Genomic DNA, 18136 nt, shown 5'->3' on the forward strand with positions numbered 1-18136 from the left:
CGAGTAGCTCCAGAAAACATGTGTGTGGTTAGCCGCTTGGCTACCACAGAGCCTCCAGCATGGTTGTCTACTCTTGATTTGAGGGGTTATAAAGAATCTAATGAGATTCTTCCAGCCGAACTCTCTCCATGTCTGTGAGCCAGTGGTAGTGCATTGTGTCATACACATTCTATACCAATCATCTTCTGAGATTTCTATATTTAACTCCAATTCCCATTTGTTTTTGATATATAGTGTTGAACTTTCTCTATTCTCCCCCAGTGCTTTGTACATAAAAGCACATATAATCCACTTCACTATGAATTCCATGTTTCCATGTTAATTCATGTCTGAGCTTTCTGTTTCACTAGATGTTGCATGCAGCAGAATGGAATTCTGCAGACAAAGTGTTTCGTCCGATATCAAAAGCACTTTTACATCAAATACTTTCACTGACTATAGGGAAATTTCTTCTATTTTTAAATAGAATATATTCAGATCATGGGAACCATTTTGACATCGTTGTGGTAAGTTGTTGATAGCAGAGTGAATGTTGGCTTTAGTTACTCCAGTTGTTGGAGTCCTGGTGATGTTAATGCTAAATCACTGCCACCGTCATAGTTTACTGGCACAACTTCATAGAACAGAGCCATCGCTGATTTTGTTACCAACACCTGAGCTCTAATAAGTCTTAATGTCTGCTCTAAAAACGATTTGTCATGGCATCAGTAACATTCGTCTAATTATTTACCCCTGATTGATGTTTGGCACAGAAAATGAACTTGACGTCCATTTTGTGCACTGCAGCAACACTGAAACCTTCCCTGTTTTTCACATCAGAGTACCTTTGTGTCAGTTGTGATGATACAGCACAGCTAGTGTTGTGCTGTAATTGCGTATTGGGAAAAAGGGGGTGAGGCCTTTCTGTCTTTGACTGATTCCTCAGTCAAGCTTTGCTTGTCGATTCTGGATTTGTCACTGTGGTGACCTGTGTGCTGTCAAGTCACCCAACGAAGGCAGTATCTGGTCGTAAAGCTCTGTCATGTGGAGTTCCTGAAAGGCTGCACTCAGCTCTGGTAACATCTTGTAATCCTTCACCTCAAATCTCTGGAGACTGGAAGAAACACATGGAGAGACAGAGATCTTAAGTGCTGTAATAATATCACTATGTGATGATCCAACACGGACTATAATTTCTGCCCTTATTCCATCTCTCTGCTACATCTGTGTCATGTGATCCATACCCATGTTCATAGGAGCAAGACAAAGGGGTTTCAATGAGAACCTTCATCATCCTCTCCTTGCATTTCTTGCCTGAAGAATCCACATCCACCTTTACTGTCTTCAACAGGTGATAAAACTCCTGAGGAGACAAATGATTGGCCATAACAGTCAGTGAACAGAGCAGAGGGAGTCACTCTGATCACAAAAACATCTCAAATATCTAACATTCAATCTAACAGTAGTTAGATATTAATTTTGGCAAATTTAGTCAAGTAGGAACTAAAGTCTAAAGTTACAAAGAACAACAGACATTATTTCAAATCACTTTACACAGTAAGGTTGAGTGTTGGAGGAAGTTCTCAAAAGTAAAAATAGACAAATGTACCCGAGTAAAAGTGCCAAATTAACTTTTCTATTTGAGTAAAAAGTAAGTACTTGCTTTACATTATACTTTAAGTAGTTGTATTAAAAGTAAAATCACTTGCCAAAATTAGCCTAATCACTAATGCTGCGGTCACATACATCATTAACTGCTCTGCTACATGTGGCATCTATTGCACTTCTGTCCGTCCTGGGAGAGGGATCCCTCTTCATTCTTTTTTCCCCCTGTTAAAAGCTTTTCTTTTTTTAGTTTTTCCCTCTCTTGTTGAGGGTTAAGGGCAGAGGATGTCGCACCTTGTTAAGCCCTATGAGAAGTTGTGATCTGTGAATATGGACTATACAAATAACATTTGATTGATAGATGGAGTAATGTGTGAGAAAAGAGAAACTTTTTGTTCAAAAGACACAATTATGTCAATTGGAAGCCACAAAAATTAATGAAGAGCCAGTGTGAACGTATACAAGGACAATGCTGGACTCCTTTGTATTTTCTTGGCCCCTGACAGGAACTAGAAGGAGAGATCATATTACTCCTGTCTAAGCTTCTCTGCATTGGCTCCTCACATATAAAGCCCTTAATAATCAAGCCCCTTCATATATCAAAGAGGTCATAACACCGTATTGTCCAAATACATCACTTCGCTTCCAAAACACAGGCTCTCTTGTGGTTCCAAGAGTCTGTAAGAGCAGAATGGGAGATGATGTATATTATGATTTGGCACTATACAAATAAAATTGAATCATTCAACCACTGGCTGTCGATGCAGTGTCCAGAAATTTTGAATGATGCACACTATGATCGCTCTTCGAAATATGAAAGATTACTTCACCATTGAGGATATCCATTTGACTTTTACTCTCACTAATGCTTACTGTGTGTTTTCCAGTACATAAATTATCTTTAAATTGTTAAGAAAGCTACACGGTAATAGAAATACTATCTTAGACTTTGTGCGATGCAGTATTAAATGTGGGTTCTTACCTTGATGCCGGGTTTGGTTCCCTGCAGAATAACCAGTATATGTCGTCCCAGTAATAAAATCACAGTCAGCTGTAGCTGCTGGCTCCAGCGCTCCAGGAGCCCGATGTAACGATTTCTAGACCGGATGTGGTCCAACGACAGCACTGCAGTCCATCTCTCTTTCACCTCCTCTTCACCTCTACTCTGCTCCTCTTTCACCTCCTCACACTGCTATTGTTACAAAGCGCATATAGGGTACATCATTTATCATGATTGTAAGGTCTGCTTTGTTTTGAAATTGTATTATTTTGTGAATGCTGATGACTTTTCTATCATTTTATCCAAGTCAGTGTTATTTTTCCCTCAGTGTGAAAATGTTCTTCAATACATGTTGCCAGCTTAAGTCTCAAAGCTCACCCAAAGACTCTGCTTTCAGACAGCACCGCCCCTCACCTTAACGCTCATGAGATTTCTGTGTTGTTGTGAAGGCATCTGAGTGGAAAATCTGCTGCTGCGTAGTTAATGTGTGAAAAGCAATTTAAGGAGAAGGTCCAGACCCAATTGTTCTGACGTTCTCTGAAGTCAATGTCTGAAAATGTAAGGAAGTTTACTGCGGTCCAACCAGTCTCCACTCCGAAACATATGGTGAAGTTGCCCCCACTAATTTCTCGGTGTGCATTTTCTGTAAATATTAAGATATGGGCGTGTTATAGGGATAGTTCACTCATCATCTACTCACCACTATGCCAATGGAGGGGTGGGTGAAGTGTTTGAGTCCACAAAACACTTTTAGAGTTTCAGGTGTAAATGGCGTTGCAGCCAAATCCAATACAATTGAAGAAAATTAAATGAGATCAATTCTTCAAATGTAAAAAACATAAAATGCCACCATAATGCTCCTGTGGTTTTATCCAAGTTACCGCAAGCCCTGACATTCATATTCGACTCGAAACAAGGTTATTTACAGCACTTTTTTTGCCTAAATGTCCGCTGTGCTCCACCAGCGAACTCCCCTAGAGGAGCAGCATGAAACTACTTTAGACAAAATTGAGACTTAAAAATTGTATTATTTGTCATTAGCACTATGTGAATGTTTAGTCAAACATTATTATTAAGAAAAATCGGAAGTTTCAGCAACAAAATAACAGACTGTCATTGAAAAACTACTTGTTCACACAAACTACTTACACTTCACAATGACAGGTCACCAATGACAGGACTGGTCAGGAAATATATTTTCACAGTTGCCAATTTTACAATTTAGATAGTTTTTTTTTTCACCTACTTTTTCTATTTTATGCTATTGCTTATTACTTGTATTATTACTTTGTTTATTAATTATTTGTTTGATTTAATTAACCTTTTTAGTATGTTTTCAATGTTAAGAATTTTGTATCATCTGTTTGAAAAGGTGTTATGGATAAAGTTTGATTTCTGGTGATAGGTATTACTCAGGTCACACATATATCACATTGATACTTCCCCCTCCTATCTTTGTTTGTACAGTAATAGAGAGATTGTAAGAATAAAATAAAAATATCCCTTGTGTAAAAATACTATGCAAATGACAATGCCACTATAGAATTTAGATCTTTTACTTTGAAATTCTAAAATTAGAATCAGAATGTCCTGCTATTGTCAGGGAGAGGCTCTGCGGTGGTGACCTGACGCTGTGAACTGAAATTGGTCTGTGGAAACAGGTAGTTTCTCAATGACAGTCTGTTATTTTGCTGCTTAAAATTCTTTTTTTTCTTCATAATAAAGTTTGATTAGTCATTCACACAGTGGTAATGACAATTCATTAATTTTGTAAGTCTCAATTTTCTCATTAATAGTTTCATGGGAAGTTGTAATTTCATTGAATGTATTTACTACTTATCATTACTTCATGTAGTTCAATTAATTTCTGTATTTCCATAAATTAGATATTAACTCTTTATTTCCTTCCTGCGTTCACAGACTGCACAAATGTGACGTCCCATTTACAGGAAGGTCGCTTTTATTTTGAAATCACTCTTAACTACATGCTCGTAATGGAACTTTTGGAGAAAATGCGCACCGCTAAATGAGTGGAGACTGGTTTGACTGGTTAGGCTGTTTACCTGTAACCACTCTACGAGCTCGTGAACCATTGGCTCTGCTGGTAAAGCTGCAGCTTGGTCCAGTAGCTTCTGTCTGATGTCGTGACACTGGGTCCTGGAGAGAGCGGTGGAGGAGACAGAGATGTCGGGGGGACAGGAGGGGTAACGCGGGTGCAGATGGAACAACAGACTCGTGTCCCTGCCCGCTCCCAGCACGGTGCTGTTAATTTGGACAAGGAGTCCATCCTGAGCTACAAGGAAACAGGGTAGTGTTGTAGCAGTGAGACAGCACGTACACACACAGTTGAGTTTAATGTCCCTTATTGGTGTTGTTTTGCTTCACAGTCAATTTTCAAGTTGCAGGTTGTATATATAATATGCAAGTTAACACAGGGTCAACAGTACAAGGACATGTGTTGGACAAGGAGAAACCGGTCAGCTCAGCAGTGCAATAGTTCAATTAAAGTAAAAGCAGTGCTTACTTTAAAAAAAGTCAAATACAATACAAAACTAAAAACTATACACATTCAGAGGTGCAGTGTGATATTCGTTGCAAATGAAGTAACAACTTGAACTGTATGGAGTGTGTGTGAATAGGTATTGCACGTCTGTAACCGTGTTATCAAAATAAAGTGCTGACAGACAGGAAAAGGATGTGCAGAGGCAGTCAGTGTGACAACGCCTGGTGTGTAACCTGTGCTCACGTACCAGACTGCTCCAAGAGCTGGAACTCTCCTTCTCCGCAGTAAATGGACGACAAGACGGAGACCTCCTCTAAGGCAGCTTCACACATGATTCATGAGTCAACACCATCAACACCGTCTCTGTAACTTCACTCCCGTCCACTCTGTAGATCCGCCGGATGTTATTGTGCTGCACTTGTGCGCTTCTCCGTCGTCCGGGTAGTGCCGCATTTGACGACAATCTGTTCCGCAGCGCTGCAATATTGTTTCCTCCTCTGCTGTGTTATAAAAGATTATAATTGGTCAACATAAGTCTGCAATTGTCATTTTAAAACAAATTTTAAGCGAATAAAATGCATAGCGAACACACTCAGGTGGTTTAGTTAATCAGACATAATGTTGAATAGTTAATTTAAAAGTGTATTGTTTTATTACTGGTTTTTAGATCTGGTAGTAGTTAGAAGATATACTTTATTGAATCTGTATTGGATATAACTTATTCAAGGCTTCTTGGCGGCTGGTAAACCAGTTTACAGGTGCATGAGCACCATCGACTGGAGTCTGGATCTTTGTGCAGCAAAAGAAAACACTGTTTTCCCCAGGACACCAAACAATGACAAGCCATGGTGTTTTCTTTACTTGGTGACTGAAAAATGTGACCTGTCTTTTTCGTGTATTTTCTTTACAGTGAAGTAGAACATGCTTGACTGTTTCTGACTAGCTAAATGCCTGAGTGAGCCCTGTAACCTATTCTCAGACAGGTGATGATATTTCCCCCCCTTTGTTTCCTGCACTCCACTCTCTCAGAGCAACATGTCTCGTATATTCAGTACAAACGAATCTCTTAGCTTCAGCTCTTCTTAATGACACAGGTTTACTCTCAGTTCAGTTCATAGTTTCCTAACCTGGCTTCACTGAACCCAACAAAAATGTCCCAATATAAATCTTATATAAAAGGAGCAGTGTGCAGCATATTCTCATTCTCATTCTGTCAGCTGCAGCAGGCAGGGTCAAGCACACTTGAGAGCAAATAAAAACTAGACATAAAAACATTATTCAGAGTAGTAAGTATGTAGGCTGATTTTCATATATTTTAATCAATCAATCAATCAATCAATCAACATTTATTTGTATAGCCCATGTTCACAAATCACAATTTGTCTCATGGGCCTTAACAAGGTGCAACACCCCGTTCTCAACCCTCAACAAGAGTTTGGAAAATTTACAACAGGTCTTAGTTTTAGGATGATATCAATTTAAGAAAGCACAATGAATTTACATGTCTCAGTCAGAGAGAGTTTTGGGGTACGTGTTAGTCACTGGTCTTGAATTGCTCTCTGTACATCTATGATTAGGTTGCTTCCACTGCTATGTTGTCAACTATGTGGTTAACTCACAGCAAACAGGAAACTAACACATGCAAACAAATATCAGGCATTATACTTTCTTAACAAGTGACCCACTCACTGGCAGCACCAGGAAGCTCTGTGTGTTGTATATTCCCTTCACGTTACCATGTTCTTGTAACAATCCCATCCCGATTTTTTTGTCAGTTTTAAGTTTTCAACAATAGGTTTTTTTATTTCATCCTGTGAGTAATTGATGTTTAATGTAGCCCATTGAAAACATCTTTTCTTAGGAGGTGGGGTTATATTTTTGACAGGAAACTTTATTTGCATTGTAGCCAGACTGCAGAGTCAACATACGTCTATTTCAAAGTGCCAAAGTGCAGTCAGTGCCAAAATTGCCAAACAGGAAGTAATTCTATGAATGTTGTCACGACAGAGATTAGCACCTGCCAATGTCTGTGTCTCAGTCCAATATGGTGAAATAGAAATAATCAAATTATCTAAATGATCTGGCTGCGATTTGGACCTGCGGTTTGACCTCGTTATCAACCCCTGCAGTAGTTTATCCAAGAACATAGAAGAGGACATCTTCAACTCGATCCACAGACTGAAGGCTCACTGTCCCGAGCCCACTGACTGCGACAAAGTGCTGGACACCTGCTTATTCCATTTCTAATAATATTAAACATATCACGTCTCCAAATTGAACCAAACTGAGCAGTGCATTTCCCTGGGCCACTTACAATACAAATGAAGTGTGAAGTCGATTTTATTCTTCGGTGTGTAAAAATGTGAACACTGGGACCAGACGGCAAAATCAACACACGTCAGGCCTGTATTTAATGACAAGAACTTCTGATTTTATTTAAACATACACCTACATCAAGATCTTTAGGAGTTTTCCCCCATTCGACAGCTCCATGACTTCCACATGCAGCTTCTTATGACTTACCACATATCCCATACCCTGAGTGGTATAATTCATTTAAAATATATTTACAAAAATAGAGTCCATTCAAAAGGGTTTCTCATAAGGTTATCACCAGTTTAAAGTTGAATCAAAATTATCACCAGCTATTTCAAAAAGCACCATAGGATAGCAGATAAATAATGTCATACCCTTGTGAGATTGCACAACATGGTAGCAAAAAAATTGGACATAAGATTAAGTGTACTAAATAACAGCAACTTGGTGTTCTGAAAGCTACTCACTGTTCTCATATAAAGCTATTCTACCCCTCACACACTGCAGTGTGTCTGAAGCAAAGCTTTAAATAATTAGCTTCACCAACAGAGTAGTTCTTCCACTGAAACGGTCTCTTGTATAAAAATAGGCTGTGATGCTGGAGGAGTACTGAACTGCAATATTGTAATACAATTTTTACAATGAGCAACAATTAACCATCTCAGCTCAGGCCTCAATAATGAGACATCTGATAATGTCACTGCTCACATGTGACAAAAGAAGAAACTGCATCCACATGAGCATTTTCAGATTGTTTGCCAGAGTATCAACATTCACAGTGGTAGAGAAGTGGGGGGGGGGGGGGGGAAACATTGACTCTTCATTTTGACAAATGAAGGAGAGGACTATTAGATGTCAATCAACAAAGTGTTAAGGCACATCTGACATTTTGACAGTTATTCAACAGTTATTGTGGTTTCTCTGTTTTCTATCAGTAGGTTAAAGTTGAAGTTTGTTCATTATCATATGGCTCTTGTTATTTAATATTTTAATTGTGTGGCATCACTGACTTCTTCGTTTCTGTGGTCAGGCAACTGCATGAAGACAAAATGAAGGTGGGTTACACATCCTCTAACCCCTGTAAACAGCACTTTCCAGTTCATCAGTCAGATTACTCTGTTATACTCATGCATGCATCTCACAACTGAACTATTTGTCATGTGTTGAGTGATCAACAACATTCACATGCAAATTGGAAATTGCCATAGAAAGACAGAGGTAACAGAGATTAGCGACTTAGCACTTCACTTCATACCTACTGACTGAATTGTTTTTTTTTGCAGAAAACATGACAACAGTTTTAGAGAGTCACCCTTGATAATTCAGATGTATTCACAATACAGTGACAGTCAGTCACCTGACCAAAGACAATAGATAGATAACCAAGGGACTCACAATCAACAACAGGAATAAAGTGAAAATGTTACTGTCTGTCTGAAACAGAGCAACTTCATCACATCCTGCATCCACAGTTTGGGACATAGATAAGATCAATTAGACTGTTAAATGAAGCACATGACTTATCAGTAGAAAATATCTGTTTAAAGCTCTCTTCTTTTTTTAAATAAAGATTCAGGACAGTGTACATAAAAGCTTGAGGTGAAAAATCAAGAGATATATTTCAGTGAAACATCCCACAACTGAGCTTAAATGAGTGAAATCTCACTCTGCAGAAACACAAAATGCATTTTAAATTCTGTCACTACAGATACTAGTATTAGATTCTTCCAGCAACTTGACACTGTACTTTGTTGGAAATTGTGCAGAAATTTGACTCACAATGAGAAGTCCAATGCCCAACTAATGAAATGAATAACGGCCCTTGATTTGGTCAAACTAAATGGTAAAAACCCATCATAGATGTTGTTTTTTATGCTATGACATTCCAAAGTGTCTGCTGTGAAAAAGGTCTACTGCAACAATGAGGCGCTGTTCATCAAGTTCAAGAAATACATGAAAAATATTCAAACTCATGGCCATAATATGAACTTAAGGAATAGTTGCAATAGTCCCTGTTTCTATATCAAAGAAATGGAAACAAGGATTATTATCAAGGATAATCAAGGTTATTATATAAAAAAACAAACAAAAAAACATTAGTGTGAACTTTAATCTAAGTAACTTAGCAAATCTTTTCTATTTTGAGGGGTTGTCCCAAGCCGTGGCTGTACTGACTATCTACCTGAGCTTGACAAGGCCTATTTACTCAAGTGAAAACATGCCTGTCTCATAGCCATAATACGTCATTAAAATTTCAGGCAAACATTAACATGAAGGGCCTACAGTACAATCAATTCAGTCTTGGTGGACTTTTGAATCACTTGATTACGACGCAGCATATTTTGCTTTTTCAGGTCTTCAGGACTAATCCAAATTTTCCTCAGAACCCAAGACCTGCAGAAACTCAAGGTGGATTCCACCCAAAACTAACCATAACGAATGGACCTGAGACCTTTTCTAGGTAGGGTCAGGTCTGATTAATGATATTTACTCTTATGTCCAATGTTAATTACACCATCATCCGCTGGTTGTAAATGCACTTGTTGTGCTTGTAAACTTGAGAAGAGTGAAGCTTTTCCCACCTCTAGTTACAGCACTTGACCTCCTCTGCGGAATTAATTGGAGGTTAAGGAGTGGTTGTTATTCATGTTTAGAAAGTGTCTTTGTTAACACCCTGCATCCATCCAAGAGATGGGACTGCAGCCCAGGGTGGAAGATTTTGAGGTCTGATGGTCTCAGCGTGTCTTCCTGTAGTAAACAATGGTTGCCACCAGTACAACCGAGGCTACTATTGTTACTGTTCTCCACCGAGAAAAGCCACGGATCACCCCCTCCTAGAGAAAATAAAGAAAGCTGTATTAAAAGCCCTGCATGCTACTAAGCACTTCACACAGTGGATCATAAAGCCTTACACCAACATTTTAAACAAATTAAGCACTTTACTGAGATGATACATCACTCACCCAGCCTCCCTGTTGTACTAGCCAGGAGTAAAGCTTCTCTCTGATGACCTCGAGAACCCAACTGATGACCATTCTGATGTTCTCTAAATGGTTGGTGGTCAGTGCCTTCGAAGCAAAAAAAAAAGGACAGGACAGCCCTCAAGTAAACCAAATTCATTTGTCAAGTCAAAACTTTTCTTTGCACAATGTCTACGATATTTACATCATGGGGAATTTATTAGAATTGTAAATAACACAGGTGATTGCTGTTTGCTGTTTGGAGTCACAACACTCTGTAAACTGTGATGAGAATAATTCCACTACATGTGCCCCTGCAACAGCCTCCAGCACTGAGTTGACTTCAAGTAGCAGCTGTTCTGGCTGTCTCAGAGACACATTTACACCTTGCATTAAAATCTGCTTCATATCTAGATTGTATCTAGATATGCTTGAAACCCAATTACTTTTACACCCAGTATTATTATATATCTTCAGCTCCTGTGACTTCCTCCTCTTGTCCCTTGAGAAGTTATGTTTCTAAGTTTGTCATTACTTGAAAAACTAAACTTTTGTTTTGGTCCAATGACGAGCTGTAGAGAATTTGGTACATTAGTCGAGGTAAAGGTGAAACACTTCTAAACGGCAAGATTTGATTCCTAATGATCTTTTGATGTGAGGGATATATACAACTGCACAACAAAATTATGGGAACACTTAAATCAGACATCAGATCTTGATGACCTTATTATTCAAGTTGATAATCTGTATTAAAAAAAAATGGTTGTACATTGTATAATATGTTGAGAACAAAATTAGGTGACAACGGTCGATGTAAACCAAAATCATCAACCCATTGAGGGCTGGATTCAAAACCACGCCGAAAATCAAAGTAAAAAATTGAAATAACAGGCTGATTCAACTTGCGTGAATTTCATCACAGCAACTCATAATGTGACTCAGTAGTGTGTATGGCCTCCGCGTGCTTGTATGTACTCTCTGCAACGTCTGGGCATGCTCCCGATGAGTTGGCAGATGGATGCACCGATACATAACGTCCCACAGATGCTCAATTGGATTTAGGTCAGGGGAACGTGAGGGCCAGTCAATGGCATCAATGTCTTCATCATCCAGGAACTGCCTACACACTCTGGGCGCATGAGGCCGGGCATTATCCTGCACCAGGAGGACCCTGGACCAGCGTGAGACGATTAAGTGTTCCCTTAATTTATTTAATTAACTTATGAAAATATGCAATGCAGATCATCAATCCAACCCTGCTGGGCATCCATCCATAACACTTACCAAGCAACATAATGAGAAATGGAAACTGACATTATTAGTGCTTTAGAACAGTCTCATCCCTGCCAAGAATAGTTTTCTGTTTCAGTGCATTACCTTGTATATGAGTCTGTAGGTCAGATGGAAGAGAGCCACCACTCTACCCCAGTTGATTCCATCAGCAAAGATACTCCTGGCCACCTTCATGAAGATGTCACGAGCACAGTTACCTTGAACCTGGTTGATCAATCTGACAGGAGGAGATAGAATGATTAAAATTATTTCATTCAATTCCACATCACTGTAAGATTAACTACGTCTTGCATCTGTGTTCATAAGTGCTGGTAAACACATTTTATGGTATGTCGTATGGCACATGGTGTGTGGTATCTGTATTTCAGTTTAAACAGTAAAATTAGGAGGGTTGGTATATTTTGTGTGATTGTGATATTACAGTTTACCATAATATTACAATACAATAACTGCAGCATGAAATGTTGACACTGGCCCATCTTTAGTAGTCCAAATGCAAATCAGCATGCATCCATCGACTGATGTTGTATGGGCTGGTGGAAACTAGGACTGTGAGTTCCACACAACTACTTTCACACCTCACACAACAAACTCTCTTTCCCAATATTTCTACTGTTGTTTTCTTTTTGGAATTTCAAGTGTTAAACTGTAAATTGACAATGCACATAAAACAGCTTACAGTTGAAGCTCAGCGTTCCTGTTCAAATCATCTGCAATCCTGAGAAGCTGTTCCACCACTTCCTTGATTTGTGGATCCTGTTGTTCATTGGGCCGTCCTCCCAGATCCTCAGAGCGGACTTGTCGACCAGGGTCCTGTGTGTTTATGCGCTCAATCACGTATCTGTGACAGAGAAAAACAGTTTGACCAAGTGAAAACTACAGATATTTCTTTTGTGCATAGCTACAGTATCGAAAACCCACAAAGATTAAGTTTACTTGTCGTTTAATGCTATTTAATAAAACTGTTTTGTGGTCAGTGAGAGCTGTAATGACCACCCTGTTTAGTACAGAAACTCCAGGGTTGTGTTTTAGTCTGGACACGTAAGGTAAGTTGCATAAAAGCAAAGTGCAAAAGTCAGATATCACCTGACCTGACCATACCATGTACCTTCACTCCTGCACTATGAGTTTCTTCTACATAATTAGCCTGTTTGAAATCTAGTGGGAGTCTGCAACAGGTCGACGAGCCCCTCGCATCGCCTCTTTGAACAGTTCACCCAAAGCAACTGCTGACCACTGATCAAATTGGTCAAAAGGTGTGTAGTGTGAACTAGGTCACCAGCAATGAATGCAAAGTATTGCTAAAAGCTGCTTTCAGAAATGCACTGATCTCAGGATAATCCTCCGCAGAGGTGTATATTTGACGCAAATGTCAGAGTGAGAACCTCTGGACTTTCAGCAGGGGATTCACTGCAAGTGGGTGGGGAGGTTGATGCTAACATGCCACTGATGAAGAAATGAAAAGAAAAATGAAAAAGACAACAAATATCTCCAGGAGAAAAAGTAGAGCCATAGTAAGGCTACTGGTTTTCCTTCTAAACACATGAGATCCCAATGATAAATACAGAAGGTTAACCAGTAACTGTTTGTGTTATTAGATTAAGCACATCGTATTATTCATGATGTAGATGAAGATCAAATTTAAATTGCACGGTGTATAAATGTAGAAATAAATGGTAATTCCAAATTATTCATATACTGGCATAGCACTTGTACTTTTGTTTTATTAGTGCGAGCCTTCATATCAGAAGCTGGATAAATAGTATCCATCTTCAATTCTTAAAATTGAAGATCACAGCCACAGAAGGCGAACAACAACTATCTACCAAGCAGAGTGTATGCTACCTACATAACATATAAAGCAGTAGGTGTTGGGTGTTATGGAAAATTTTAATTATTGTGGGAAATAAAATAATGTTTAAAAAACTGAACAGAAATATAGAGATTTTAAATCTCCTATTAAAAATGTTACACATTAAACATCAAAAAACTATTTTAAGACGTTATAAGACTTTTTAAGAATCTGAGGAGAACCTGGATTAGGAGAAACAAGACTTTAAAGGGATAGTTCATCCAATAATGAAAATTCACTCATTATCTACTCACCCCTATGCCGAGTGGTTTGAGTCCACAAAACACAGCCGAAATGTTTTTTCTATTGTTTTTCTACGTTTGAAGAATTGGTCTTTGCTTCAATTTTATTGGATCTGTCTGCAACACTGTTTACCCCTTAGACTCCAAAAGTGTTTTGTGGACTAAACACTTCACCCACCCCTCCATCGGTATAGTGGTGAGTAGATAATGAGTGAATTTTAATTTTTCGATGAACTATCCCTTTATTCTTCGATAGTAAAACTTGTGTCAGTTATAGACCCATAATGACTCATAATGATAGCAGATATAATTAATTTAAATTTTTTACGAAAAGTAAGTTTTAGGGTTGTTCTTATTATTAAAACGTTTTACTTTTACATTTTTACATCGCTTTAACATTCTGTGAAACTAAGCTTGATTAACTAATTAACTTGGTATCATAAATTTCTGTTACTTTTCCCCCTGATAATCAGGTTTGTTTTTGTAGTTTCTCCTTACTCTTGTTGAGGATTAAGGACAGAGGATGTCACACCTTGTTAAGCCCTATGAGAAAAATTGTGATCTGTGAATATGGGCTATACAAATAAAATTTGATTGATTGATTAAGCTATACAAAAACACAAACTTGAAAAGTCTGAAAAACCATGGGCTATTTTAGAGGGTATGTAGCAGTTTGTAGTAAACTAATTAAACCATGACAAAACACTGGTATGGTCTTTTAAGAAGTTGTTATGGTGAGACTTACCCTCTGAGGACCACTGCCCCTTGCTCCAGGATGGGATCATCAATGACATCTGGATCAATTAGAAGACTGATTAAGTACACTTCAAATACATTTTTCCCAATGATTGTTTTGTTGATTTTTTTTAGGTAGATCTTATTTGTTCCTGTTTGTTTACATGTGTACCGATAGTTGCTCAATAGAGATTCGGCCGTGGAAGCCGTTGTTTCTCTGGGATGGACGCATTTGTCAGCCATATTTGAAGGAGGCTTCGAAATAGGACAACCTAGGCGCACAGCTGTGACGCAATTGGTCTTCATATGCATTCTCCCAAGGATGTGGCCCCTAAATTGAGGCACACCTAATGCTCCGGGCAGACCCTCAAACACATGCTGCAGTCAAGTGCTGGTACAATACTCGAAAATCTGTACTTTCAGTAAATGTAAGAGTAATTTGAAAGTTGGAAAGACGTTTTTCTAAATCGTCAGAATAGCTTGTCATCAGTTGACATAGTGATATGTTGAATGCACTTAGTGTAAGTCGCTTTGGATAACACGTCAGCTAAATGATATGTAATGTAATGACATTTACCCAGTATTAAAGACAATCATAGGACAAGGGACATGATCATTTTACACACGGACATCGTACCTGCTCCTTGTCTGTAGCGACACCGTCAGGGCTCAGGGTTACAGGCAAGTTATGATTATGTGTAGCACAGATAATATGTGGGTGACAGGGGAGAGATGAGGTCAGGTTGAGCTACGGGAAAACGGATGGTTGGTGTAAACCTCCAGATCAAAGAGAGGAAAGAGACCTTCACCCACCATAGTGACACACAGAGAGGTGGACGCTGTCTGAGCCTCCAATTGGTGCAAGTTAGTTAGAACAGAGCTTCTTCGCCTGAGCGTGAACCTGACATGGCTTCACATACCTTCCCCACCAACGGCGCCCTGCGGCTCCTGGTCTCCTTCTTTTCTCTCTTCTTCCCGGCTGTCAGCCATGGCTGCAAACCGTCCGTCCGCTCGGAGCTTTGTTTGAGGAACTACTTGTTTGGCTCCGACATTTAACGTTAGCACGGCTCGTTGGCGGAGTGAAGTCGCTGTTCGGACTAGTCGCTTCCGTGAAAGTTTTTCACAGGAGAACAAGGAAGTGACATGATGTGCGCAGTGGCAACCAGCCACCGGCACGCCCCCCCCTGACCGGAATGAGTACTGTCTCTCAAACAACTCGGGGCGGGGCTCAGCGCTGAGCCCCGCCCCGAGTTGTTTCCTTCCACGCCTGTCCTGCACCGAGAATGGAAGTAGGTGGCACTGACTTTAGGAATAATTTATCTAATAGTCACATTAGACCTTTGCAGTAATACATTTAAATATGGAGGGGATGGTAAGCGTAGGGAACATGTTGTATCTATACTTATGATTTGTATTGATTTTATGCATGTTTTTTATATTATTGGCATGTTTCAGTTACTTTATATTTACTTAATTATGTGTCTGTATTCTGCCAGATCCTAAACAGCTGTCTGAAAGTTATTTAAAAAGTACTGAGGCTGTTCTAAAATATGTAAATCATATAAATCATATATTCTACATACAGTATATTTTCTTTTACAATAATAGATGGCCAAACTACAGCCATGTCACTGCTACTTGGTTTCCACCATCTTCATTAAATCCCATGCAACACCTGCTAGTATTTTTCTTGAATGATTCATCCATCTGTTGTTGCTTGATCTATATTTCTGGACCAATAATGTACTCAGGTCTTGTTTTCCTTTGTCAGGAAAATGCAAAAAGTCTGCAGTGGATTCTCCTTCCAGAATGGGAACCTGGACACTAAGTGCAGTTAGTTCAGCCTTTGTTATTGTTTGTTTACTGTGAAATGAAGTTGGTCATTGCCAATCCTATTCTTTGCCAGATTATATGTTTCATTAAACACTGTCTTTAGTTGTATAAAATATGTCCTACAACTTTAAAGTCGGTTTGACAGTTGTATGTCAAGATATGTCAGTTCATATTTGAACACATAACATTAACAGATACTGAGGCCAAGAGGTAAGGAGATTTTCTTTCTAGATCCCCTCCGTGGTACTGGCTGGTGAGATGATAGTCGCACTAAACCATTCAGGGTGTTTCAGGTGCACAGTTTCATCACATCTGGGCAGTGATAGTTCTGTTTTAGACCACTTGTCTATTTTTTTTAATCTATGGATCTTGTCCCCGGGGCCTTAGAGGACTTTTGGTGTGGATGATGTTTAGGTTAGATATTTAGTACAATCGTATTGTCGTTCCTTTATTGAAATGGGTTTCTTTTCACACCACAGGGCCTACCAGAGCAAGATCTGTCAAACAACTGTGGGCTGTTTGTTTTGATGGTAAGATGCTGGGCATTCAGTATACAATATAGGAGTCCTATTTTTTGTTTGTAATAACATATGGAAATTTGTAATGCTTGCAGCATGCTATGCATTCCAATGATTGCTCATACTTCACTCTTTTGTATTATTCTGTATAACCTATTTGCAATTGATTTTACACTACTTAAAAGAATCATACATCAAACTCATGCAGAGTTAATATGACATGCTGTGAGTTTTGTACATCCAAAAGGTATATACCTGGGGGATTATTATTTTTCAATAATCATAATTACATCACAACAATCTACTATTTCTTAATTTACAGTATGCTTTGTACATCATAACAAAGGCGCAATGTGATTTCACTGAGGTATGTATAGATAAGTATTTGAAAATATATTGTCACCAGTGGATACAAGGCTTTTTAGGATACGTGTTTATTATTCTGTTTTACTTTATGACCAAATCTATTTTCTTTTTAGATAACGCAGAAAGAATACATACAAGGGGACGTTGGGACTGGGAGCTTGGTAAGTAGTATAATGTCTGCGATGCTGAAGGCTTGATGCATAGCAAGATATAATTATGACTTGTTGAGTAGTTATAGATATCCATTAAGTAAAAGAGGCTCTTGTTTATAAGATTTTAGTGGTATTGTGAAAGTGTGAAGAAAATGTCTTGATCATCCAATGAACCACTATTCATAATCTGTATTTTCCTTTCATGGACGCAGATGATCTTTTAAGAGACACTCTAAAGGCAGCAGAGTGGTGTCAAACTCAGAGCTTTCCAGGCAGGCTCTCCCTCCCCAGTCTCATTGGGATGGACGGGGAGGATCGCATCAACACGCTCCAACAACTGGGGTCGTATGATCGCCAGGAGGAAACCACTATCCTCATGGAACCTTTATGTAAAAAGACATCAGACTTATGTAATTTTTGCTGCAAATTATGGACAAGCTGATACCTAAAAGGCTGATTTTGTTGGCATGTACAGTTCGGTCTGTCACTCTATAAAACACTACATTTTTTATTGTAATTTATTTGAATTCTGCTAACAGTACAATTTTTCTTTCCTTATTTCTTCAAACACAGGCAATGATTATTTCACAAATATACTGGTGTCACATGTCTAAGAAGAAGCAATGTTCATGATATGTTCATGCAGTATGGACGTATTTTAACGTGCTGCATGGCTTCCGCCACTAGGTGGTGACTTTGAGTAAATCGAATTCAGTTAAGTTGCACATATATACCACTTACATGTGACACTTTGTAGGTTGGCTTTTTTTTCAAAGCAATTT

The 18136-nt window shown here is 38.8% G+C and overlaps 2 protein-coding genes across 2 annotated transcripts; both read right to left on the minus strand.

The window, feature by feature from the left end:
- Nucleotides 1–409: 409 nt before the first annotated feature.
- rwdd3 (RWD domain containing 3) lies at nucleotides 410–5519 on the minus strand. Its single transcript, XM_034581577.1, has 5 exons — nucleotides 5335–5519; nucleotides 4648–4877; nucleotides 2567–2776; nucleotides 1224–1342; nucleotides 410–1093 (listed from the first exon to the last, which is right to left on the minus strand). The coding sequence occupies exons 1-5, from the start codon at nucleotides 5417–5419 to the stop codon at nucleotides 955–957; spliced, it is 783 nt and encodes a 260-aa protein (XP_034437468.1). The 5' UTR covers nucleotides 5420–5519; the 3' UTR covers nucleotides 410–954.
- A 2867-nt stretch (nucleotides 5520–8386) lies between these two features.
- zgc:153993 (uncharacterized protein LOC767645 homolog) lies at nucleotides 8387–15665 on the minus strand. The gene is made up of 6 exons (XM_034581586.1): nucleotides 15406–15665; nucleotides 14496–14544; nucleotides 12336–12497; nucleotides 11741–11873; nucleotides 10367–10471; nucleotides 8387–10237 (listed from the first exon to the last, which is right to left on the minus strand). Exons 1-6 carry the CDS (start codon nucleotides 15473–15475, stop codon nucleotides 10139–10141), a joined length of 618 nt encoding a protein of 205 aa, XP_034437477.1. The 5' UTR covers nucleotides 15476–15665; the 3' UTR covers nucleotides 8387–10138.
- Between the last annotated feature and the right edge of the window lie 2471 nt (nucleotides 15666–18136).

Source organism: Hippoglossus hippoglossus, chromosome 3 (genome assembly GCF_009819705.1).
Source record: "Hippoglossus hippoglossus isolate fHipHip1 chromosome 3, fHipHip1.pri, whole genome shotgun sequence".
Taxonomy (NCBI): domain Eukaryota; kingdom Metazoa; phylum Chordata; class Actinopteri; order Pleuronectiformes; family Pleuronectidae; genus Hippoglossus; species Hippoglossus hippoglossus.

Bases quoted from the DNA above. Each gene is read 5' to 3' on its own strand.
- rwdd3 (XM_034581577.1), bottom strand. From the start codon at position 5,419: ATGTGTGAAGCTGCCTTAGAGGAGGTCTCCGTCTTGTCGTCCATTTAC. The intron at 4,878-5,334 runs GTACGTGAGCAC...GTTTCCTTGTAG, and splicing joins CCAGCTCTTGGAGCAGTCTG to CTCAGGATGGACTCCTTGTC. The intron at 1,094-1,223 runs GTATGGATCACA...TGTTTCTTCCAG, and splicing joins TCTTGCTCCTATGAACATGG to TCTCCAGAGATTTGAGGTGA.
- zgc:153993 (XM_034581586.1), bottom strand. From the start codon at position 15,475: ATGGCTGACAGCCGGGAAGAAGAGAGAAAAGAAGGAGACCAGGAGCCG. The intron at 10,472-11,740 runs GTAATGCACTGA...TTTGCTTCGAAG, and splicing joins CCTACAGACTCATATACAAG to GCACTGACCACCAACCATTT. The intron at 10,238-10,366 runs GTGAGTGATGTA...TATTTTCTCTAG, and splicing joins TAGTACAACAGGGAGGCTGG to GAGGGGGTGATCCGTGGCTT.